The sequence below is a fragment of the Haemorhous mexicanus genome, chromosome 25, assembly GCF_027477595.1.
Source record: "Haemorhous mexicanus isolate bHaeMex1 chromosome 25, bHaeMex1.pri, whole genome shotgun sequence".
Lineage (NCBI taxonomy): Eukaryota > Metazoa > Chordata > Aves > Passeriformes > Fringillidae > Haemorhous > Haemorhous mexicanus.
Window position 1 is genome coordinate 3,811,838 of NC_082365.1, and position 24,445 is coordinate 3,836,282.

Genomic DNA, 24,445 nt, shown 5'->3' on the forward strand with positions numbered 1-24,445 from the left:
TCCATTAAAAATCACAAGAGGATAATGCCAAGGGGTTTATTGAGCTTTTTATTTTTATGAAAAAGGAACACCTGGAGCACTATTATTATTTGGGTGAATTCCAGACCTTGTAAACATCCAGGACTCATTGTGGAATGAGCAGGGTCTGTGCATGATCCTTGATCTGCTGGCAGCAAACACTGCCATAAATAATGAAAATAATGAGAGCTGAGCAATCCTTACAGCTGATTTTTCTCCTACTTCTTGCGGCCAAGCTTTGGAGCCTTCTCCAGGCCCTGGATGTATTTCCGAGGTAGCTGATATTCTTCTGCAACACAACCAAGAGCTCACTTCAGCTAAGGAAGAGTTAAAGAAGAATTAAAATCTCAGCTTTGCTGCAACCAGCCCAGTTCCAGAATCTTCTTACCCAGCAGCATCTTGGCCAGATGATGGATTTGGTTGCCTTGGATTTGGACCTGGACTCTGTCCTTTGTTCCTGGTGCTGGGCTGATGGTGGCACTGGCTTGGACCTTCTGTTGGAGAGTGTTGGCCACACACTGGGGGTCCAGACCATACAGCTCAAGGTTCTTGATAATTGTCACCTGTGGGGATTGATAATGATTGGAAACATCACTGCTGAGGGGTTAATAATGACTGGAAATATCACTGCTGAGGGATTAATAATGATTAGAAACTAGTAAGGACTGGAAATGTCACTGCTGAGGGGTTAATAATGATTGGAAACATCACTGCTGAAGGGTTAAATAATGATTAGAAACTAGTAAGGACCAGTAAGGACTGGAAATATCACTGCTGAACATGTAATAATGATTAGAAACTAGTAAGGATTAGAAATATCACTGCTGAGGGTTAATAATGATTAAAAACTAGTAAGGACTGGAAATATCACTGCTGAGGGTTAATAATGATTAGAAACAAGTAAGGATTAGAAATATCACTGCTGAGGGGTTAATAATGATTAGAAACCAGTAAGGATTAGAAATATCACTGCTGAGGGTTTAATGATGGCCAAAGCTGCCCTCAGGATCTGGGATCTCATCTGCTCAACCCCCCTCATTTAATTGTCCTTTTTCACCTTCTTGTTTGATGATCTCTGTGCTATGCTGATGTCAATGGGCTCAATGTTTCCCTTCCTCACCACGGGTTCTTGCCCAGAAAATGTCACCTGGTGTAAGGGCTGCAGTCGTTCCAGGCACCTGGACAAAGCAATAATCTGTGTCATTCAGGGAAGGGATATTGAGAACAAGCACCTGCTCAAAAGGCTGTCCCATTTAAGGTGTGAGATCTCATCTTGTTCCTATTTATCTCCAGGAAATTACAACTCAGGCAGCTCCCAGCACGGGGTTTGAGTTGCAGGCAATAAATCTGTGCAGTTTGGGGAAGGGATATTGAGAGAACAATCACCTGCTCAAGAGTTCATCCCATTTAAGGTGTGAGATCTCATCCTGTTCTGATTTATCCAACAGGCAGTCACACAAAATGGCATTCACCTTTACAAAGCTGCAAAACAAAAGCACACAGAAGGAGCAAACCAGGTCATTTTTTCTTCCTCTCATTTCAGCCTCTCCTGTGGAAGCAGGGGAGGAAAACTTCCAACTGTACTCACTTTTTGTTTGTTTCATCAACCAACTCATTACTCTTCACATAGTTAATGATGATGTTTCTCACCTCACTGCTTGAGAGGATGCTGCCTTTTCTGAAGACAAAGAGAATTTTTAACTCAAAGTATTTGGGTGTTGGGTTCTAGCAGTAAGAGAGAAACAGCAACTACAGTTCTCATTTTTTTGTGCTTACCTGTGTCCAGATTCCTGAAAAAGTGGGATCATTTTTGTGGAGACCCCATAGAGTGGAATGATTTCAGGAGCATGGTACACTTGTTCTCTGTCTTCACTTTTGCTGTCTTGGGCAGCAGAGGCTGAGGAAAATCCTTCAGGAACTGCAAATGCTTTAATGCTGCCAAGAATTGTTTGGTGTGAGTAGAAGGGATGGAAACAGAGCTGGAGGCAGCAGATTGCACTCCCTTCTTTCAGAGACTCCTTTAAGACTGTGATATTATTCTACGTACTCTGGGTGTTTCCAGTCCACGTCCACGATGCTCTCCACACCTTTGCTCAGCTCCTTCACTTGCAAGATCCTCTGCTGCTGCATGCATTGCAGGAATTTAGAGAACTGAAAGAAGCAACAATCAGAAATGTGGAGTCAAGCATTTTAAGCTCCTGCTCTTGTGTTTTAAACTTTTTCTCTTCTTCTGTTACTTATTAAAATTAATTTTTAAAAAACCACCCAAACCAACAAAAAAAAATCTCACCTTCTTATAGCTTGATTTCTTTATGTCCAGTTGTTTTCCAGCAGGGCTATAAATGGATTTTTTAAAAGTTCTTTAGTTATAAGTCACCCTTCATTTCTTCTTAGATCTTGCTACTTATGCTAGAAGTTTCTTAACAGCAGGGATACAAATCACACAGAGGAAGAACTACTCCAAAGAAGCTGATAAATAGAATGTGATGAGTGAAATTAGTGCTGATGTTCCTGTGGGCAGGCAAGCAGCCACTCAGGTGACTAAACCATGGTGAAACCAATGTCAGCCAAGTCAAGTTGGCTCCCAAGTGCAAATCCAGGCCTGGACAATCCAAGTATTTAATATAAGGATTGTGTTTGATCAAAGTATTTGATGACAGAATTGAGCATGACCTTACTTAAGAACTGGATTTTATTTTTTACTCAAAACCTTCTTCCTAAATATCCCACACAATCTCCACGTTTAAAGACCAAATCCCAGCATGCAAATCCCAATTCCATCTCCTTCCCACGTACCAGCAGGAGACCATGTGGCTGCCTAGAAATGTGCTGGTGAGCAGAGGGAGATCTGACTTCTTTACTCTGCATTTTAAGGCATGGAAAAAGCACTGATTAAACAATGCATCCATTTGCTCTGCAGGGAGACAAAAGGACAGGTGGGCAGTGAGTTGTCTGTGAGCTTCAGCAAACCAAAGGGGCATGGTTTGGTTTCACTGGGATCCAAAAATACCTTGTGGGGTCCTGCTGTCCTCAGCCTCCTGCTGGTCCTCTGTGCTGGCATCCTCAGCTGGTTCTGCAGCTCTGTTCTCATGGAGCTCCTCCTTCCCCAGCAGTTCTGCACAAGTGTCTCTGTCCCTCAGGCTCAAATCCCTGATGTCCACGTGCTGCTCTGGCTCAGGGGAGCAGCTGCTGCCAGGCTCCTTCCCCTGCAGCTCCTCCTTGTCTCCAGCACTCTCCACTGCAGCAGAATCTGTTACCAAGGGAGCTAAGGTAGGAGGAGAAGATTTGTCACCATATTCCCTACAAAAGGAAGAAAAAGCAGAACACAGCTTTCCTTTTACTGCCTTCAACCACAGGACAGTGAGGAGATGTCACCCTGAATAAAGGCATTGGCACCTGCAGGGGTCTTTTTCTGCCATCTCTGAACTGTAAAATTTACTTTGAACTCATCTTCCTCCATAAATCCTACATTAAGGTCCTATCCAAGCTGTACCCAAATACTTCACAAAGTTGGCCTGGCAGATTAATCTTAGATTTGGAATTCAGTAAAGACATGAGACCTGTTGCACATTTTCCCCAAGGCCTGGCAGTTACCCACCAGAGGTGATCCAGGTGAGTGTGCAGCACAGCAAAGCCCTTCCCTTTCATTCCAGCAGCCAGCATCTCCTCCGTGGACATGGTGGCAACTCCAACTGCCACGGGAGCTCTGGGAAAAGAAGGGAATGTTGGAGCAGGACAGCACAAACACTCTGTGCTACTGCACACAGGCTGTGCTCATGTGTCAGACTGGAGTTATTTCACAACCTCCCTGCTCTTTACAAATTTTCAAGCAACTACATATTTTCTGGTTATCCTTCTGGTATGTAATGTTTTCCAAAGAATCCCGAGGATAAGAGCAGCCTGGATGAAGTGAAGTTTGTGCAGTGACACATTCTTGCTTTTAATAAATTACAAGAAGCACACTCACTGCCAGAAGAGACCAGCAGTGAGAGAAAACCAACGGCTTTAGCACTCCCTCACTCAGAATCTCCACACAGACACAAAGACAATTGTGCAGAATACAGTCTTTTGTCAAAAGCATTGGTCCAAAAGAACCAATTTACAAAGCTTCCCACCTCAGCTCAAACATATCCTAACCCATAAAATTAAGGGTTTTTTCCTGCTGTATCTTCCACTGCTGAGGCTCCTCGAAGACAACACTTCTGCTTCGATTTCCTCAAAACCTTCACTTCATTTTTAGTTTCTGACAGGCTGTGGACTGGAGAATGCTCTGTACCTGTTTCCCAGCAGGGTGACAGCACAGAGCGTGCCCCGTTGCACTTGAGGGAGGCCAGAAGGTGGCACCACAACTCCTGGCAGCATCAGGTCTGCGGGAAGAATGAAGAGCATCCGTTTCTCAATGAAACGCTCAGGCACCGCCTCCTCCGCCCCCCTGCCTCCCGTTACTCAGCAAAAACACGAGCTGAGCACACGCCAGGGAGAACAGCATTCTGTTTCTCCTCCTAAAGCACCACTTTTTCCCCGTGGAGTGCGGGATCCAATCCATACGGCTGCTGGGCACATCCCAAAAAACTGCACAGGAGTGAAGCTTGCTCAGCCCTGTCAGGCCTGAGGGACTGTTTTCAACCAGCTCCCAGCAAAGCTCTTCATTGATGGCATGAAAAGGGAAAGGAACAAGGAGAAGTACCAGGAATAACCTATTTACCCTTCCCAAGGGAAGGTTATCCCAGCAGCTTTTTCTCTGGAGAGAGAATTGTCTCAAAGTTGCCACTGCTGCCCCATCAATCCCGAATGTGCCACATCAGCTGCAGCCAGCTGGGAATTCTCAGGGAGCTGCCTCCTTGCTGTTTTGGACAGAAATCACACCCCTGCTTCCTTCTGCTTCCCACACCTGGGAAGACCAGACTGGGATGTGAGCAAAGCAGAGCTTTCCATGCTGCAGGTGTGGCAGGATGTCCTCACCAAAGGATGGGAACAGCAGCTGCTCTCCCTCACTGCAGCTCTCTGCAGGCTCCAGTCTGAGCTGTTCCATGCCTTGGTTTTGCACACATCTCACCCACATTTTTCTCTGATTTAATGTGGAGGCTGAAGAAGCCAAGATTTTTCCCCCTGTTCATTGCCACAAGTATTTCTATCAAGTCTACAATGAACTCTGCAACTGCCACCAGAGCTTCACATGGCTGGGGACAGAAACTGCATCAAAGCCTTAATATGACCACATAAGCAACATTAAATTATGCAAATTATCAGGGCAGACAGCAGGTATTTGAATTTATGGAAGAGATATCCCAAAAGATGCTGCTTTTAGGGACTGAATCTCCTCCAGTGCTCCAGTCTGCAGCACTGGAGAGCCTGGTGCCTCTCCTCTCCCTTCTGAGGGCTGGCTCTACCTCTCCCCCTGCCTTTGTGGCCATTGTCTCCTGGCCAGCTCCTTATCTTTGGATCCTGCACAGAGGTAGCCTGGTTGCCAGGGGTGATGAATGACCTGCAGGCCTCTTGCATCAATGTCCTGCCCCATTAACAAGTCTTTTTCCCCAGAAACTGGGTCATTACAAGTCAGCAGCGAGGCTCTCTCAGATGTCTATCACAGCTCCACACTCGAGCACTTTATTTTCCCCAAAAGCAAACAAAGCAGAGAGACCCGAGTTCCACTTTGGATGCTGTGTCATGGAAAAAGACATCCCTTCCTACGTGACCACTTCCAGGCAGAGATCAAGGCTGCAGCAGCTCAAATTTAATCTTTTTCTGCTTGAGCAGTTCAGCAGTTTAAAGTTTATAATGGGCTGATTCTCCTGAGTCTGAACTGCATCCAAAGCAGGTTCCAGCAAACCGCCTCCTTTCCTGTTAGTCTTGATCCATAATGAGGTGGTAGAGCCAGTAACCCAGGAATTCAGCTCCAGCCCCACCTGCAGAATCCACAGGCTGGCTGACAGTGATTGCACTGCAGCTTCCAAAATAAATCTCCTTCCTATCCACAGGATGAGCTCGCTCACCTGGGCACTGACAGGAAGCAGGGTGGCAGCAAAGGAACTTTCAAAAGGGACAGACCGATGGCACAGGCAGTTCTGTGTCCCAGTTCAGGGCTGCTCACCACCCTGAGAAGGGATTTCCAAACCTCAGCCTCCCACACGGAGCAGGTTACTGCATTTAAACACCTTCACCTACTTTGCTTCACTCACAAACTCTTTTTACAGCTAATTTATTTCCTTTCTGGGACACCACTACCACAAATATTCAAGTATTCACTCCTTCTACTTGTCTCAGGTACATTTTTGCCACTGTGAAGGAAAACACCTAAAATGCCCTGAAAGCAACTCCTTTTTGCAGTGCACAGGGACAAAGTTCTGGTGCTCTTACCTGCACCTCCTGCGAGTTTCTGTAGCACTGGGGGCCATGTTGCAAAGGCAGGGAGAAGGTCTGGGTAGACCCACAGAGTGTACACTGTCCCAAAACAGAAGCAAATATAAAAATGCATCATTAAGAACATTTCTAGATGCTGTTTCTTTTGATCTTTACGACTAAACTCTCATTAGATAATCAAGGAGATTAAACTTAATCAGATAATAAAACATTTAACCGGATAATAAAGAAATGTGAAATCAAACCAACACCACAATAATTAACTGGGAAGGTAAGCAAAGAGGGAGGATCACTCCAATCCCTTCCCCCTACCTGTTGGATACAGAACTTTCTCAACTTCAAACAGTATTGGGTTCCTGTGGTTCATGTAAACAGTGATGGCCTCCCCTTTGTGAGAGTATATTTTGATGACATTGAGCTCTTCCTTGTTTGGAACCAACTCAGCCAGTTGTTCAGTGCTCAGGCTGGGAAAAGCTGCTGCCACATCACTTCGTAGCTTCCTCCTGCAATGACAAAATCCCAAATGTGTTACAAAGCTGCTTAGGCCATCCCTCAAACTAATTCCTACATCTGCTGGTCTGTTTTGTTGGCTGTTCCTGAGATTCCCACCTCTTCACAGGAGATAATTTCAAGCATTCATGTCTGGGTTTACAAGTGATGTAAGAATACCACGAAAAGGCTGAATACACTTGCCCTGCTCCTATCTTCTTTAAACATCTGCTTTCAGCTTCTGTTTGCTGCCCTTGCCTCTGTTTTGTGCTGTGATTTCAACCTGGGAGTGCCACACTGGCTCTGCCCAGCCTGTCACCCACAGCTGGAGCAGGGGACAGCCAGATTTCCTTGTCCCACAGTTTTAATTGAAGTTTAAACCCCAGTGACCCACACAGGGGGGGTTTGTGGTCATTCACAGCAGTGTTCAGTGAACCTGAACAATCAGGAGGTCAGCCCAGCAGTGCTGCTCAGGAACATAAAGAATTAGAGAATTACAGATGGTTTGGGTGAAAAGAGACTTTAAATCCCAACCAGCCCTACTCCTGCCATGGCAGGGACACCCTCCATTGTCCCAGGGGGCTCCAAGCCCTGTCCAGCCAGGCCTTGGACACTTCCAGGGCTCCAGGGGCAGCCACAACTGCTCTGGGCACCCTGTGCCAGCACCTCCCCACCCTCACAGGGAATAATTTCTTCCTAATATCCAATATAAACCTATCCTCCTCCGGTTTAAAGCCATTCCCCCTAGTCCTGTCACTCCACGTCCTTATCCAAACCCCCTCTTCATCTCACAGCCCCGTTACACACTGAACGCTGCTATAAATAAGCACAGAAGGCCTCATCCAGGCCTCGGCATAACATTTCAATTAAACCTGGCTTAATTACGGCAACATCTTCCAGCGAAACGCACACTCCATGCTCAGGCCGGGAGTGTATCACAAGCAGGGGGTGAAAGCAGCTACTCCCGGCGGCATCGCCGCCCGCGACCGCGACCCCGGGGCCGAGCCCCGCGCGTCCCCCCGGCCCGGTGCAGGTTTCTGCGGGGCCCCGGCGCGGCACTCACCGGTCCGAGCCCTTGATGTTGGTGTTGGCCCTCACGCGGAACGCCCTGGCGAACATGGCGGGCCCGCGCCGTCCCCTCAGCCCGCGGCGGCCGCCATGGCGCCGTCCGCGCCCTTAAACCGTCCGGCTGGAAACGGCGCCCGGCCGCGCCGAGCCCCTGCGACCCCCGCCCCGCCGCCCTCAGGGCTCCCGGTCCCCCTCGTCCGCCTTGGAGACCCCCGCCCCACCTCCCTGAGGGGGTGTTGGTCTCCCCACTCCAGCTCCTTGAGGGAGTCCCGGTCCCCCCCAACGCCGGTTCCCTGAGGGGTCTTGGTCATTCTGCCCCGGCTCCTTGAGGGGGTCCCGGTCACCATTGCCCGCGTGGAAGACCCCCGGCCCAGCTCCTTTAGGGGGTCCCGGTCTCCCCACCCCGGCTCCTTGAAGGGGTCCCGGACTCCCCAACGCCAGCTTCCTGAGGGGGTCTCGGTCCCCCCGCCAGGCTCTGGGGTCCCCTCACGGCGCCCCCGGGCTCCTCCACAGGAGGGGTTCTCAGAAATGTGGGGGTTCTTTTGTGCTTAAACCTCTCAGCTGTTTTCTGGTTAACGTGCCCTGGCAGCTGGGCATTCTTGCTGTGATTTATACATTTGCTTGAGTGTTCCTGATCGATTTCTAGGTGGAGATTGAGGAGTGTGGAATGGGTAGGAGGAGTATTACAGGAGCATTGTAGTAATTGCAGTTTTCACAAGTTACGGAGATTGGAAAATCTCTCCAGGATCCTCGAATCCAATCTGTGCCTGATGCCCAAGCTGTCCCCAGCCTAGAGCACTGAGTGCCACATCCATCCTTCCTTGGACACCTCCAGGGATGGGCACTCCAAACCCCCCTGGGCAGCCCCTTCCAGCCCTTTCCATGAGGAAATTCCTGCTGATGTCCAACCTGAGCCTCCCCAGCCCAGCCTGAGGCCGTTCCCTCTCCTTCTGTCCCTGTTCCCTGGGAGAAGATCCCCTGGCTGTCCTCTCCTGTCAGGGAGTTGTGCAGAGCCTAAAGATCACGGACACCACTTGATTTTTTTTTTTTTTTATTAATTTAAGGGCAGTTTGTGGAAAAAATGCAACTCCTACATCTCATTAGAGAGCTCTCATGTTCCAAAATGCCACCGATGCCTCCAGCTCTGTCACTCCCTCTGTATCAGGAGAAATCCATGGCTGCTCGTGGGGAGCTGAACGTTCTCCTGGACTTTTTACCCTAAATCAATTCCCGCAGAGCGGCTGGCAGGGTCAGGCAGCCTGCGCTGTCCCAGCCCCCCGCCTCATGCAACACTCAGCGTTTTGCCTCCATCCACCTCTTCGCAACCACGTTACTACTGCACACCTCGGTGTGAGGAGGTTCCTTTCCTCCATGTACCGAGCACTCCGCGATGTGCGGGTTTGGCGGAGGGGAGAAGCGAGGGAGCGCTGGAGCTCCGCAGCCCCGGGTGCGGGGTTTGGCTGAGGGGAGAAGCGAGGGAGCGCTGGAGCTCCGCAGCCCCGGGTGCGGGGTTTGGCTGAGGGGAGAAGCGAGGGAGCGCTGGAGCTCCGCAGCCCCGGGTGCGGGGTTTGGCTGAGGGGAGAAGCGAGGGAGCGCTGGAGCTCCGCAGCCCCGGGTGCGGGGTTTGGCTGAGGGGAGAAGCGAGGGAGCGCGGGAGCTCCGCAGCCCCGGGTGCGGGGTTTGGCTGAGGGGAGAAGCGAGGGAGCGCTGGAGCTCCGCAGCCCCGGGTGCGGGGTTTGGCTGAGGGGAGAAGCGGGGGAGCGCTGGAGCTCCGCAGCCCCGGGTGCGGGGTTTGGCTGAGGGGAGAAGCGGGGGAGCGCTGGAGCTCCGCAGCCCCGGGTGCGGGGTTTGGCTGAGGGGAGAAGCGAGGGAGCGCTGGAGCTCCGCAGCCCCGGGTGCGGGGTTTGGCTGAGGGGAGAAGCGGGGGAGCGCTGGAGCTCCGCAGCCCCGGGTGCGGGGTTTGGCTGAGGGGAGAAGCGGGGGAGCGCTGGAGCTCCGCAGCCCCGGGTGCGGGGTTTGGCTGAGGGGAGAGGCGAGGCAACCGCTGGAGCTCGGCAGCCCCCGGCGCGATCCTCTCCCACAGACCGAGCACTCCACGGCGTGCGGGGGTCCGCGGGGCGGGTTCGGCTGAAGGGAGACGCGAGGGAGCGCTGGAGCTCCGCAGCCCCCGGGAGAGGGGGTCCCGTAGGGCGGGTTTAGCTCAGGGGAGAAGCGCAGCCGCGGGAGCGGGGGTCCCGTAGGGCGGGTTTAGCTCAGGGGAGAAGCGAGGAGAGCGCTGGGGCTCCGCAGCCCCGGGCGCGATCCCGCCCCGGCGGCGCTGCGCAGGCGCGGGCGGGCGGCGGGCGGGGGCCGTTCCCGGGGCAACGGCCGGGCCGGGCCGGGGCCGAGCGGCCGCGCTGGGCAGCGGCACCCGCCGGGAATGGGGCCGGTGCCGGGGCCCCCCCGACACGATGCTGCTCGGCAGGAAGCCGGACGGGCCTCTCGCAGCGGGTGAGGAGGATGGGGCGGCCGGGGGTCCCGCGGGGTTGGGGGGAAAGGGGGGGATGCGGTTTGGGTCGGCGGCCACCGAGCCCCCCGCGTGGTCCCAGCCGTCCGTCGGGTCTGTCGCGATAGGCGTCGCGATTTTAAGTTCTTGAGCAGCCGACAGCGAGAGACGCCGCCTTTTTTTTTTCCCCTTCCCCACGCTTTTGCAGCTGTAATTCTCACATCTCATTTTTAAGGGATAACCTGCTTTAAAGGATAGTCCTATAATATGTTTAAGTGTTTGCTCGTTTTCTGCTCGTTTGGGATTATCCTGATTAAGGGGAAGCGGGGAGAATGGTGGTCAGTGATTCTTAGGCATGTATTTTTTTTGCAGTGCAGAAGTTGATTAACAAAAAAGAACCTCTAAATTAAAAGTATCTGGAATTAAGATTTCCCAGAAGCATCACACTCCTGCGGTTTGAAAATTCAGTTAAATTCCAAAGATCATTTAATGAATGAAGGAGAATCAGTGATTTTACAGACTAAAATGTGCATTTAAGCTTTTGGCTCTCTCTATCGGTGTGAATTGTTGTGAATAACTGGTTTGTGTGTGGGACCGTTCCAGCCAGGATTGGCGATGGATTGTACGACTCCTATATGAGGATAGATGAGTGTAGATACCCAGAGCCTACAAATGAAGAACGGAGCCCTTCGGGACTTCCCTCCCTTTCAAGACCTCATGTGAGTATTTTAAAGTCATCTGTGTCTTCACGTTGTGCTGTGTGGGAGTGAGAACTGTGCGGGGGTCTGATACCTCCCTACAGAGAAGAGATTATAAAAGTGGGATTTTGCAGCTTTGTAGAGGCTTCTTAACATTATTGGGTTTTTTTAGCATGAAAATGATGTGCTGTGTTCAGTGCAGAACTTGCTGGCAGCCTCAGGAATCCCATTTTACTGCCCTCAGCTCGTGTTTTAATAAAAAAAAGTTACTTTACAAGGGGTTGAAGAGGTCTGCCGTGTCACCTTGTACTCTGATAAGTCAATCCACACATGCTTTCCTCTGCCTCCTCCTGCACGTTTCCATTTTAGTTTCCCTCATGAAAATTCTGACGGGTGAGTACGTAGGAGCAGCAGGAGGAGCAGTGTGAGTCGTGTGGCTGCCAAACACCTCACAAAAGTATCTTTCTGCTCTGAAAACTTGGGCATTATCTGTCACTTCTTTTGCTCCCAAAATAGTCCTTATGATCTGAAGGTGTTGCTGGGCTCTTTCATCAGGGCTCTGTTCCCTCAGCAGATGTGGAGCTGGGAGGTTTTTTTCCCTTTAATTGGCTCAGTAGTGCTCGTGTTCAGCTGTACTTTTGTACACTGATCTGTCCTTTAGATGGGTTTTAAATGTGTTCTGGCTCTTGTTGAGTTCTGGCAGAAGGGAAGGAGCTTAAGCTTAAAAAAAACCTCTCACTTTCTAAAAAGTGAAAATAGACATTGCCCTGAGTAAGATGCATTTGAAAACCATCACCTTGTGGGATTTTGTTGTAACAGATTCAGTCTGTGCAAACTCAGGGGCGTGAATCTGGTTTTTTTTTCCCCTTTTTGGAAATGTTGAGGGGGAGCAGAAGGAATTTGGAGCTCTGTTGTGCAGTAGGGTTTGAAGAGTAGTGGGTTGGGGTTTTTTGTGTGCAGGGACATGGAAACATTTCAGCTGCAGTGTTTCAAGCTGTAGTGTGACTTGATTTGTTCAAAACTGAATACAAGTCAGTAGAGTGGAACTATCCAGCAAAATACAAATATAAACCCATCAATATTTTGTTTGATTTGTCTTCATCTGTGTTTTTTTCCTTGAAGCCTGTTAACTTCTTAGGCTAAGCTTTAGGATTTATAGCATGCCCAGTTTGCATGGTGATTTATCAATAAAATCCAACCTCAGTGGTATCAGGCAAGCAGGAGCTGAGGCTGAAAATGGTGGTGCTGAGTTTTAATGGGAAAATACCTGGAGTTTTAGTTTTCTTGCAAGGTGTTTTATTATTATGTAATGTTACATGAGAGTTGAGGAGTCTTGGTGACTGCAGCTGCCCATTCCTTCATCTGAGCCTGCAAGAGAACACAAAGTCTCTCTGCTTTGAGAGTACATGGGCTGGATTCAGTCTGATTAATTCAGTGTTCAGAGCATCTCTGCAAACCAGCTTGTGTAGGAATTGCAGTAACTGTTTCCTTGTCAGGGAAAATGAAGTTTTGTCAGGGAGAGTTTTCAACAGGGTGCTACTGGTGTTGTCAGCCTCATTTCTTGCCTGCACTTCAGCAATTAAACAAAAAACTTGCGGAGGCTGGGATTTGTAAAATAAAGCTGTTGAAAGAAAGCTGGTGTTACCCAGGAGTCATCTGAGTGCAGCTCTTCAGAGTTCAAGGGAAGATGGAGCTATATTTGTGTCTCACCATCATGTGGCAACTGATTTTGGGAGTCCTCTAAGAATGAAAATTGAGACCTTACTACCGTTGAGTCAGGTTTGTAATCCAAAGCCATAATTCCTTCATTAAGAAATCGTTCCAGGATAAATGGAATCATGAATTGCTGGTTTATTTAGGGATTCAAAGGTACAAAATGTTTGCTATGAACAGCAGCACAAGCAGAGCTGCTGCTGCTCTTGGGTCATGAATATTTAAACAAGTGTGACCCTACTTCTGTGTTTATATCTTCTGTTTATTTGTAAACTTTCTGTTTGGGTCTGCTGGACTGAGGAGTCTTTGAGCCAGCTCTGAAAAAATGTCATTCTTATCTCGGGGGTTCAGCCAGGCTCCAAGAAAAAGGCGTTTATTCCGAGTTACCAGGGCTGGGCTCTGTTGTTTTGATTGCAGACTCCGGCTAGGCGTGTCCCTCCCAGGACACTGCATTTTGGGCTTGATAGGAGGAGTGGAGCTTGGTAGGATCTCTCCACGTTGATAAGAGCTGACTTCTGCAGGGAAATGCCCATTTTTTGGGGCTTGTGAGCAAAAACTAACATTGCAAGGCAGCACCAACAAACAGAGTCTTTTATGAGCTGTGTGTGGTTGGCTTTGGGGAGAACATTCACTTCCCTTATTTGCTGACCCTGCTGAGATGTTGGACTGGATGTAACTAAAAAGGAATTTGGTTTTACTGCCGTGGGGCTGCAGGTTTATTTATATTTTTTTGTTTGATTCCTGTGTAGTTATTTTGGTTTTCAGGGATTTGGTTTGGCATGTGTCTGAGATCTTTATTTTTAGATTAAAGGACAAAATGGAAAACAGATGTTGCTGCTTCAGTCAGGGCTTCTTCAGTTCTGCCTGGGATAGGACAGCACCTCTGTGCTGCCTCTCAGCAAGGAGTGCCAGCAAGCAGGAAAAGGAAAAACTGCAGTGCTAGTGGGGAACTGACCTCCGGGGTGCTCAGCATTTACTAAATAGTAAAATTGACAAGCCTGGAAAATTTCACAGTGTTTTTCTCACCTTGTATGGGTTTGTTTCAGATGTAAATATTTTAGCACATGGTGGTAAGAGGGAGTGCTTGCAGACTGCTCTCAGCTGAGTTGGTGGGAGTTGTTCCTGGTTATTCAAGTCTGTGTTAAGAGAGTTGTGCAGCTCTGTCTTTCCTCTGTGACAGTGCCAGGACCCAAGAGAATGGCTGGAGCTGCGTCAGGGAGGTTTAGGTTGGATAAAAGTTCTTTCCCCCGAGGGTGGTGGGGCACAAAACAGGCTGCCCAGGGCATGGGCACGGCCCCAAGGCTGCCAGAGCTCCAGAACAACACTCTCAGGGGCTGGGAGGGATTTTGGGGTGTCCTGTGCAGGGCCAGGAGTTGGACTTGATGATTTTTGTAAGTCCCTTCCAGCTCAGGATATTCTATAATTCCACCACGATTTCAAAGAGAGGTGTGGATATGATGATGTGTTCCCCTTGAAATTAAAACCCCACTGTTAATTTTTTCTAAAGGATGGTTTACCTTGCCTTGCCCTGTCCTCCTTCTGTTCCTCGTGCAGCTGCCTCACAGCAGCCATGTGTCACCTGCTGGTGTTGCTTTGTGTTCCTTTGGCAGCCTGGCTGTGCAATCTTCCTGCCACTTCTCTGCACATCCACGTTCCATTCCGTGCTCCAGACAGGTGCAAGTTGCATCTGTTGGTGGTTGTGCTGCTGCACCCACGTTTGAAGCTAAACATAGCTGTTCCCTGGCCCTCCACAGACTGGAGATAGGTATTTTGTGGTTGTTTGAGTCTTTGGCTGTCTAGGGTTTCCCTTTCTGGATTTAAAAGCACATGTGCTGTTTCAGGGAGTCGCTTTCTCTTTGTGTACCCTTCTATAACTATGCTTGTAACTTAATTTAGCCCAGCGTTTTATATTTGTTCCTAATAAATGCCAGAGTCATCCGTGTTACCGATTTTCTGTTGGTAGTGATTTTATTTTTAATCTGTGCTTTAAAAGATAAACTAAACTTCTTTTTCCCTTGCAGGTTTCTATCAACAAACTTATAATGAAGGATCACCCTCTGGCTGCAAATCAGGTCAAAGTGGAGCAGTTATTTGAGGACTCTGGCAATAGAAGGAGCAGCACTCTTCAGTCTGCAGGCCTTACTCCAGAAAGATCTCTCCCTTCCCTGCCAAAAGAGAAAACCCTTGAGAGCCTGGGTGCTAGAGGCAATGGAAGCTCCTTGAAATCACATAAAGCTGTCTCCCAAGCTCCAGAGGAAGCTGTCAAACAGTTCAAACATCTGCTATCAGCTTATGAGCAGCAGGAGATCTTCAGTTTCTCCGAGATTTACTTTGTGGGGCCGTCTGCCAAAAAGAGGCAGGGGGTGATCGGCGGCCCCAACAACGGCGGCTACGACGACGACCAAGGCAGCTACATCCACGTGCCCCACGACCACCTGGCTTACAGGTATGAGGTGCTCAAAATCATTGGCAAGGGCAGTTTTGGACAAGTTGCTAAAGTCTATGATCACAAACTCCACCAACACCTGGCCTTAAAGATGGTTCGCAATGAGAAGAGGTTCCATCGCCAAGCTGCCGAGGAGATCAGGATCCTGGAGCACCTGAAGAAGCAGGATAAAACAGGCAGCATGAATGTGATCCACATGCTGGAAAGCTTCACCTTTCGGAACCACATCTGCATGACCTTTGAACTGTTGAGTATGAACCTGTATGAGCTGATTAAAAGGAATAAGTTTCAGGGGTTCAGCCTCCAGCTGGTTCGGAAGTTCGCTCACTCCATCCTGCAGTGTTTGGATGCCCTTTATAGAAACAAAATCATCCACTGTGACTTGAAGCCAGAAAATATCCTCCTAAAACAGCAAGGGAGGAGTGGAATCAAGGTCATAGATTTTGGGTCCAGCTGTTTTGAGCACCAAAGAGTCTACACGTACATCCAGTCCCGGTTTTATCGGGCGCCAGAGGTGATCCTGGGGAGCCGCTATGGGATGCCCATAGACATGTGGAGTTTTGGCTGTATTCTGGTGGAGCTTTTGACTGGCTACCCTCTTTTCCCTGGAGAGGACGAGGCAGACCAGCTGGCCTGTATCATGGAACTTCTTGGAATGCCACCTCAGAAGCTTTTGGATCAATCCAAGCGAGCCAAGAACTTCATCAACTCCAAGGGTCACCCCCGTTACTGCACGGTGTTGACGCAGCCGGACGGGAAGGTGACCCTGAGCGGGAGCCGCTCGCGCCGGGGCAAGGTCCGGGGTGCCCCAGGGAACAAGGACTGGGTGACAGCTCTGAAGGGCTGTGATGACCCCTTGTTCACTGGTTTCCTGAAGGACTGCCTCAGCTGGGATCCTTCCACACGCATGATTCCCAGCCAGGCCCTGCGGCACCCCTGGATCTGCAAACGGGTGCCCAAAGCAGCCGGCTTGGAGAAAAGCTCCGGCAGGAGGATTTCCAGCTATTCAGGTTCCTTCCAAGGCATTGCTAACAAGTTGCCTCCTGTGGCTTCAGTCCCCAGCAAGCTGAGGGCCAGTCTGACCACTGAGCCCAGTGGCAGCATCCCTCTGTGTACTGTGCTCCCCAAACTGGTCAGCTAGTGGGGAGTGCTGGGTTCCCAGGACACACCCCGTGCGTGTTAACTGTCTGTTCATGCCGTGGGAGGAAATTAAATGAGGAGGTTTTAATGGATTTACTTTTGTTAGGGGCTCAGTCTGGAATATTGGAAGATCAGTCAGAAATGTGCACATTAAAGGGCTGATTTTATCCAGTTGCTTCCCTCACACCTGGTGCATACCCCCACTGCTGAGGGTTCAGCTCAGCTGGGGAGTACAGAGACAGTTTGGCTGATGTGCTGTTTAAAAGTGCTGGGTTAGAAATCAAACCATTTATCATGGTTCAACAGGTTCTTTTGCTTAAGGCAGGAAAGGAACTTGATTTAAACTCCATGTTTTCAGTTCTGTCCAACTGAACTCTTTCTGTTCCAGGGGAAAGTTTTTAAATCTCTTGTCAAAAGCACAAATGCATTAATGTAATGCATTAGGAACTTACTTGCAAATTGCTTAAGTTTGAAGAATTTTATTTCTCTGCATTGCTTTTCCCTTATCTATCCTGGGATTTTAAAAACTGTGATGGGATGTAGACGCCAAAGGAATTTGCTATTGGAAAAGAAAATACTCAGAGGATAAAATTTCAAAGCAGCCATGAAAAAATGAAATGCCATGAAACACGGGATTTATCTAAATAAAACTACTAATTTCTGTAACACTTTGAATTTCCCCCAAAAAATCTATGGAAAGCTTGTAGGGAAATTCGGGATCAGGCCTGCTCCATCACAAGTGTGAGTTAATGTGTTCAGGTAATGATTGAATTCTCTGTTTCTTTGGAGCTCAGATTTCCATCATCAGTTCTGCCAGGTGTGTGTCTTTGTTTTTCCTTTGTTTCTAAAACAAAAATGTTGAACTTCAGCAGCTGGTTTATATCCATGTTTGAGATTCTGATAATTGCAAAAAATTATCTCTTTGTGTAGAGTGAATTCCATTGAATTACATGAAGCTCTTTTAATAAAAATGCAAACATGCCACCCCTGTCAGACAAGTAGAACTTTTTCAGGCCCAGGGCTGTGACTGGAAAATGAGGGAGGGGGAAACACACATTAATAATTGGGAGTGTGCTCTGAAATCTCAACAAAATCTCTGGAAACATAACCAGGAAAGACTGATAAGGTGTAAAAACTGGCTGATCCAAATGGAAATATTTTATGGGAAGAGCTGCTTTGTTTCTAATTGCCTTCCTTCAGGCCTTTGGGTGCCTACATTTTCTCATTCTTGAACTCCATGAGCTTGTATTTCCTCTTCCTTTATCTTCCCAGAACATGCCAGGGTGGTGTGACCTGTCACAGCCACAGCACAGCTTGTTGGGGTTGTTCCTTCTTGCAGCCTCATGGCCCGAGTCCATCTCCAGAACCATCTGATCCCTTGCCAGGTGCCTGAACAGGACTTTAAATGCAATTTAGAGCTTTTATGAACTGAAGGTTTTAAATGTAGTGACTTTCTCTGTAGCAGGTTTTGAATGCTAAAGGAAGGAGACTCTCAGGATGCAAACAAAGGAGTCACCAGGGTGATTTTAAAGATAAGATAAAGATAAATATTCAGTAGGAAACCCTTCCCCTGAGGAGATGGGGCTGCTCTGGCCCCTCTGGGTCATTACAGCACTGGGTGGAGGCCTGCAGAAAACCTCAGAAAGACTCAGCCAAAGCTCCAAAGGACTTTAAACTGAGGTTCCCAGGAGCTGAAATGGAGGTTCTCTTGTGTGGAGCTTTTCTGAGTTGTTTTGTTGAGCAAGTGTCAATTCAGTGAGCTTAGTAATGACATTGAAATAAGAGTCTGGCCCTTATCCGTGCAGCAGGCAGCATGGATGGGCTGGTTGGGTCACTCACAACCACACATGGCTGGGATTTTTATTTTGCTAGGCTGAGTGGAGTTTTATTTGAATGAAGAACCAGGGAAGTGGATTCTGGAGGGAAGTGGCAGAAGATGCCATTGATTTTGGTAGAATCTCTAATAGATCTGGCACATTTTCAGAAGCCAGAAATCTTCTTCCTTTTCTGCCCTTTACATTTCTTTTTAACAAAACACACCAGGTGAGAGAGGAGGAGGGAACCTTTCAGGAGCAATAGCTTGGTGGGAAAGGTGCATGGAAAAGGATTTTGTAGAGAAGATAAGGTGGTGGTGGTGTCCTGGGAGCTGCACAGACAGGAGGAACACACAGCAGGGTCCTGGTTCAGAACCATTCTGTCTATAAAAAGTGTAGAATAATACTGACAATTCTGTGACTTGTGGGGAGAAGTGACTGTGAGGGAACTCCTCCTGTGGCAGCCCCTGGTGCACACTGAGTAATTTTGCTCAAGGCTGGGGCTGTGAAGCTGCAGATGAAGCAATTAACTGGCAAAAGAGTGGCTTTTCATCTAGAAAATGTGTTCAGCCTGCCCTGACTGCACAAGCTGTTTGTTTAAGACTTGCTCTTCCTTACTTGGTACTGCCATATTTGAAAATCCAATATGTAGTTAAGTGAATTGCTAATTTGGGTGAGAAGGAAAAGCAGCCTCAGCAGATATTTACTGGGCTGGAAACTTCTTCCTAACTCAGGAAACACAGCTGAGAATATTGGGGTCATGTTTCCAATCACTAATCCCCAATTTCTTCATAAAACATTTGCTTTTGGTGAATTGTTTGAGGCAGAATTCCCAAACTGGGAGAGCCCTCCAGGTGAGCCAATAAATATCCTGTGAGGAATCATCCCTGCACAGCCTGGAGTGGTTGAGTTCCCTGAGAAAGGGAGCAGGAGTTGTCCCAGCCCCACTGGGGGACCCTGGGCTGTGTCACTGTCATTTATCAGGGCTGGGCACGGCCTCGGTGCCTGTGCTCACCAGATAGGGCCAAACCTCAAAGTCACACTTGTTTTTGGGAAAGCCAAACCCTGGTGAGCTCTGAAATCCCCAGAAACCATCACATCATTAGCTGTGCTACTGCTGAGAATGTTGGAAGCAGCCTAAAATTAACAATGTCTGAATGGACAAAGAGCAGTTTTTATTTTTGAGGGAGCTTTGCTTTGTTGAGCTGCCAGCACTGGCACCTCTGTGGTGTTCTCCTCAGAAGTTAGCACAGAACACATGCAAATCTCTCGTGGTTACAGCAAATCTGGCACTGCATTTCTAAAAGTCACCCAAAGCTGTTTTAAATGCTCCTTGAGTGTTTGACTGCCCTGTGAGAGTGCAAATACCAACTGCTCTTTGGCTGCAGTTCCAGCTCTCTGGCTCAGCAATATTTTATACAAATCAATGACAGTGCATGAGCAGCACATCTGAAAGACCCAAACCTAAATCTAGAGATTTTCTGGGTACCACAGACTCTCCTCACTGGTGTTTTTTATCCTCCCAGCCTGCTGGGATGGCAGTCCTGGTGGACCAGTGACCCAAGAATTCACAGCAGATTAACGGGACAGATTTAATACAACTTCTGTGGAAGAGTGAGTGATTGCTTACAATCTTTTTTACCTCTTGCAGTTGAAAACTTTTTAAGCAGTTGCAGAACTTCTTTGCAGTGATGCTCATCTTCAGAACTACCTCTCAAACAAGCACAGGGTCCTTTTGAAAGGGCTGCTCGCTGCAGCTCCCCTGGGTTTTTTACTTGTTTAATACCAAAAGCTGTCCTGGCTGTGAAACATGTATATGATGATCTCAGCAATGTCTTGCTAATCCCAGGCACACAAGCAAAAGGCTGATGCTGCACCCAGAGATCTCTGCTGAAATGGTACAAATCCCCTGCCTGCCAAAGTTTAATTCCGTTGTGGAAGTGGAGAGCCAAAATAATATGGAAAGATCTGTGGGACTTGTGTGCAGCACCAGCTGAGACTGAAAACAAACTGTGCTCAGAGAGTTTAATGAAAAGCCCTGGGGTTTCTGCACGTGCTGGGTGCTCAGAGCTCTGGGTACCTGGCAGCTTTGGTGTTGGGCACTGTGATTTTATATTTGGTGCTTCACAGGATCCTGGAATCGTGAGGCTGGAAAAGCCCTCCAGGATCAACAATTCCAGCCTGTGCCTGATCCCCACCTCGTCACCCAGACCAGTGTCCAGCCACTGGACACCTCCAGGGATGGGCACTCCAAACCCCCCTGGGCAGCCCCTTCCAGCCCCTTCCATGAGGAAATTCCTGCTGATGTCCAGCCTGAGCCTCCCCAGCCCAGCCTGAGGCCGTTCCCTCTCCTCCTGTCCCTGTTCCCTGGGAGAAGATCCCCTGGCTGTCCTCTCCTGTCAGGGAGTTGTGCAGAGCCTGAAGATCACAGACACCACTTGATTTTTATTTTTTTTTATTAATTTAAGGGCAGTTTGTGGAAATAAATACAACTCCTACATCTCATTAGAGAGCTCTCGTGTTCCAAAACGCCACCGATGCCTCCAGCTCTGTCACTCCCTCTGTACCAGGACAAATCTGTGGCTCCAGAACATTTTCCTGGATTTTTTTTTTATTCCAAATCAGAGGGGCTGGCAGGGTCGGGCAGCCTGTGCTGTCCTGTGGCTCCCCACCCACAGCACTCAGGGTTTTACCAGCCTCCCTCTGCCTCCCTGCAGCCACGTTCCTGTTCAGGGGCTCTTCCACATTGCAGATGTTCCAGCTAAATGTCAGCAGTGCTCAGAATCTGCAGCTTTGCCTTTTTCTTAGAAATATTGTGATGAGGTGTGATAGGGTGGGGAATGTGGAAAACATTGGAGGTGCATGTGGATACATAACTGTGGAGGAACATTCTGGAAATCAGTCAGTCTCAAACTATGTATCTAAATGTAACGAGCAGATTTCTTCAAGTTGTACTTCGGGTCATTTTAAAAAAGAAAATAAATGCATCATTTTCTTTAGCAATCGAGTGTGCAAATTCCTTAAAGTCCTTGATTAAAATGAAAAAGTAAATAATTCTTTCCAGATGGTGGAACTCACCTTGTGCTGGCAGACACCAGCTCCTGTGGCATCTGCCCAGGGAGGAGAGAAAATTGTCACTGTGTGAGTGGGAGGTTTCTGTGTCTGTGCTAAACGTGATGAAGCTCTGCTCTGACAAATGTTCCCCTCGTTAACAGTGCTGTAATTAGAACTCACCAGAGTTTTGCCATGACATTCTTCAGTTGTCACTTTCTTATTCAGCCCACTAGAGAGCTTTTTAAAGCCCAGAATCCTGCTTATCCCCAGGCTGAAAGGAGAAATCCAGTAACAGCCACTTAGGGAAGATTTGCTTTTATTAGAAACCTATAAATGGGTAACTTACTGTACACAAGTGGATATTGGGATGGTTTGAAGATGAAATCATCCTCCAATAAAAGGTCTCCAGCTACAACCTGGGTGATTAAAGCATGTGTGTGAGACACACAGAGAGTGCAGACAACACAGTGGATTTTTACCTCATTTCAATGTCAGTGAACAGCAAATACCCGATTATTTAAAAGTTTGCAAGCTAAAAACAGTAAAAAAAAAATATATATGTAGAGATTTAGATGTCTTTGTTTGTGGTACATGTATATAAATGTGTAGCTTTGTGTTCAGCCTGCCTGAGGCCACAGGACACTCTCTGAGTGACATTTTCTCAAGCACAGCACCTCAGATTAAAAAAATAAGCTTATCTGCCCTGCTGTAATGCTTGTTGATGTAACTTGATAAGGGATTGTCTCCCAAATTCTGCTGACATGCACCGGGAGCTCTGAGGGGAAATAATGCTTGGTGCCAGTGGAGGGCTGGGGAACCCAACACCAGAGCTGAGCCTGTGTCTGTCTGCCTGGCAAAATCCTGCTGGGGGATGTTGGTAAAAACCTGAATCTGCACCAAGAGTCACAGAATTCACAGAATGACTGGGTTGGAAAAGACCTTCAAGATCATCCAGTCCAACCCAGCCCCAACCCCTCAGCCCAACCCTGGCACCCAGTGCCACATCCAGGCTTTGTTAAACACCCCCAGGGATGGGGACTGCACCACCTCCCTGGGCAGAACATTCCAGAACTTTATCCCTCTTTTCCCTGCTACCCAGCCTGTGTTTCCCTTGGTGCAGCTGGAGGCTGTGTGCTCTGGGTCTGTCAGTCCCTGCAGACAGAGCCCAGCCCCAGCTGAGCACAGGCACCTTCCAGGAGCTGTGAGAGTGATGGGGGCAGCCCTGAGTCTCCTTTTCTCCAGATAAACACCCCCAGCTCCCTCAGGGGCTCCTCTCAGGGTTTGTGTTCCCAGCCCCTCAGGATGGGGAGCAGAAGCCTGGAGTTTGTCACTCCTGTGGTGTATCCCAATTACTGTTAATTATTGCAATGACAGGACAGGAGGGAAGTTTCAAACTGCAAGGGAGAAGAGTTAGACTGGATATCAGGGAAGAATTCTCCAGCGAGGGTGGGGAGGCCCTGGCACAGCTGGGGCTGCCCCTGGATCCCTGGCAGTGCCCAAGGCCAGGCTGGTGGGGCTTGGAGCCACCTGGGACAGTGGAAGGTGTCCCTGCCATGGCTGTGTGAACCAAAGAGGAGAGTTTTGCCCTAATTATGTTTTCTGTAAGCCTCAGTGAGCAGGCTCGGGGTGCTGGTGTTGGGATGATTTCAGAAATCTGATGGGTTTTGTAAACTCAGTGGCACAGGAGAGGGCGTGGTGGCAGCTGGGGGTTGTTTTCTTTCCTCTTGTCAAATTACCCTAATGAGCTTTGCCAACACTTTTTGGGACAGCCACGTGCACAGATCCTCAGCAACACCTTTCCCTCTGGAGACTGCTCTCTTCCCTTGGATTTTGGGTGTAAAACCCAGGAATAAACTCATACTCCTGACTGGGAATTTTCCTGTGGTGCCATCCCTCTCTCTGCAGAGTTCACAGGGGAATGATAAATGTGATTTCCTGGGTGCAAGATGCAGACAGAGACATCTGGGCAAAGCTGAACTTAAAAGGAGTGGCGGGAGAGTTTGGGATTGCTGGCACCAGCAGCTTTCCCCGCTCTGGCAGACAGGGGATTGAAAGAATTGCTCCTGAAGTGTGCTCCGGCTCGTTCCCTTTGTCTGCGGGGATGGAATAGCTGCCCGAATTAAGCCTGGCCATTCTTAAACGCTGAGAGGAGCTTTCTAAAGCCGAGGGAGAGGCAGAGCCCTGGCAGGGGAGCAGAGCCATGTAAGGGTTTGCATTCCTCCCGCCGGCTCGGAAGCTCTGGAATTCTCTACAAGCGCAGCAGCATCCCCGGGATGGATGGGCTGGGCTGCTGGGCTGGAGGTGGCCAGGCTGAGAGCGAGATTACAGTAATTAAGAGTAATTAAGCATAGCCGAGAAGGGGTTGAGAGCAATAAAGCACGTGCCTGATGAGCCCACAGAATGGGCTGCTGGAGGTTCGGAGTGGTGACACAATCTGGGTTGGATTTAAAAGGTATTAAATAAATAAAATAAAAAAATTCATTAATTATTTTTTTTAAAATTTTAAATGTAATTTTTTAATATTTTTTTTAAATTTTCGACATTTGATTTAAAAATAATATATTTACTGTTACGGTTTGAGTTTGGTGCAATGTTAGTGTTTTTCATGAAAATATTTTTTTTTTTGTGTCTGTTGTAAGATGTGATTAGAAATAGAGAAAAGCAGGTTTTAGTTTAGGAATAAAGGGGAAAAAAATTATTAAGTTACAGATATTAAAGAAAAATATACAAAACTCTAGATGAAAATTTTTTAAAAACTTTTTTTTCCTACTAAATTTTTAATGTATTTATTTTTTAGATTACTTACTTTTAGTCTAGTTCTACTTTTTAGATTATTAATTTTTAGTTTATTGAGGAGAGAGGAGGTTTTTTTAGGAAACACAATTGAAACTTCTTGTGTTTTTATGTTACACGTGGCACTGCTTGGAGATTATTTTGTTATTGTGACTTTTTTTTTTATGTTTAGTGTTTTTACTACTGTGCATGGACTAGAGTTCATGCTCACAGCTTTTAACCCTCTGTGTTCTCAGAGGGGTCAATGGCCTGAGTGGCCAAACTAGGTGCCAATATTCAAATCTGAACACCTATTAGTTTGACCACAACATCCCAAAAACTCACTTCCTCTCAAACCACGACACTTACAAATATTTTTATAACTATA

The 24,445-nt window shown here is 48.1% G+C and overlaps 2 protein-coding genes across 3 annotated transcripts; one reads left to right on the forward strand and one right to left on the reverse strand.

The window, feature by feature from the left end:
* Positions 1–34: 34 nt before the first annotated feature.
* EIF2D (eukaryotic translation initiation factor 2D) lies at positions 35–8,070 on the reverse strand. 2 transcript variants are annotated; one of them, XM_059867802.1, is made up of 15 exons: positions 7,931–8,070; positions 6,691–6,881; positions 6,376–6,459; positions 4,295–4,385; positions 3,617–3,724; positions 3,029–3,318; positions 2,815–2,932; positions 2,309–2,354; positions 2,066–2,169; positions 1,795–1,953; positions 1,607–1,696; positions 1,405–1,500; positions 1,076–1,196; positions 407–581; positions 35–307 (listed from the first exon to the last, which is right to left on the reverse strand). In XM_059867802.1, exons 1-15 carry the CDS (start codon positions 7,984–7,986, stop codon positions 237–239), a joined length of 1,800 nt encoding a protein of 599 aa, XP_059723785.1. In that variant the 5' UTR covers positions 7,987–8,070; the 3' UTR covers positions 35–236. The 2 variants fall into 2 exon arrangements, with proteins under 2 accessions (XP_059723785.1, XP_059723783.1); XM_059867800.1 differs by having other exon boundaries at positions 35–335.
* Positions 8,071–10,281: 2,211 nt separating this feature from the next.
* DYRK3 (dual specificity tyrosine phosphorylation regulated kinase 3) lies at positions 10,282–21,234 on the forward strand. The gene is made up of 3 exons (XM_059867803.1): positions 10,282–10,425; positions 11,024–11,139; positions 14,853–21,234. The coding sequence occupies exons 1-3, from the start codon at positions 10,386–10,388 to the stop codon at positions 16,416–16,418; spliced, it is 1,722 nt and encodes a 573-aa protein (XP_059723786.1). The 5' UTR covers positions 10,282–10,385; the 3' UTR covers positions 16,419–21,234.
* The last annotated feature ends 3,211 nt before the right edge of the window (positions 21,235–24,445 follow it).

What these genes read in the sequence shown, in the direction of transcription:
- EIF2D (XM_059867800.1), bottom strand. Translation starts at nt 7,986, where the DNA reads ATGTTCGCCAGGGCGTTCCGCGTGAGGGCCAACACCAACATCAAGGGC. An exon ending in AGCCACATGGTCTCCTGCTG is followed by an intron (nt 2,355 to 2,814) that starts GTACGTGGGAAG and finishes ATCCATTTATAG; the next exon opens with CCCTGCTGGAAAACAACTGG. An exon ending in AGAAATCAAGCTATAAGAAG is followed by an intron (nt 2,170 to 2,308) that starts GTGAGATTTTTT and finishes TGCTTCTTTCAG; the next exon opens with TTCTCTAAATTCCTGCAATG.
- DYRK3 (XM_059867803.1), top strand. Translation starts at nt 10,386, where the DNA reads ATGCTGCTCGGCAGGAAGCCGGACGGGCCTCTCGCAGCGG. An exon ending in GGACGGGCCTCTCGCAGCGG is followed by an intron (nt 10,426 to 11,023) that starts GTGAGGAGGATG and finishes GGACCGTTCCAG; the next exon opens with CCAGGATTGGCGATGGATTG. An exon ending in CCTCCCTTTCAAGACCTCAT is followed by an intron (nt 11,140 to 14,852) that starts GTGAGTATTTTA and finishes TTTCCCTTGCAG; the next exon opens with GTTTCTATCAACAAACTTAT.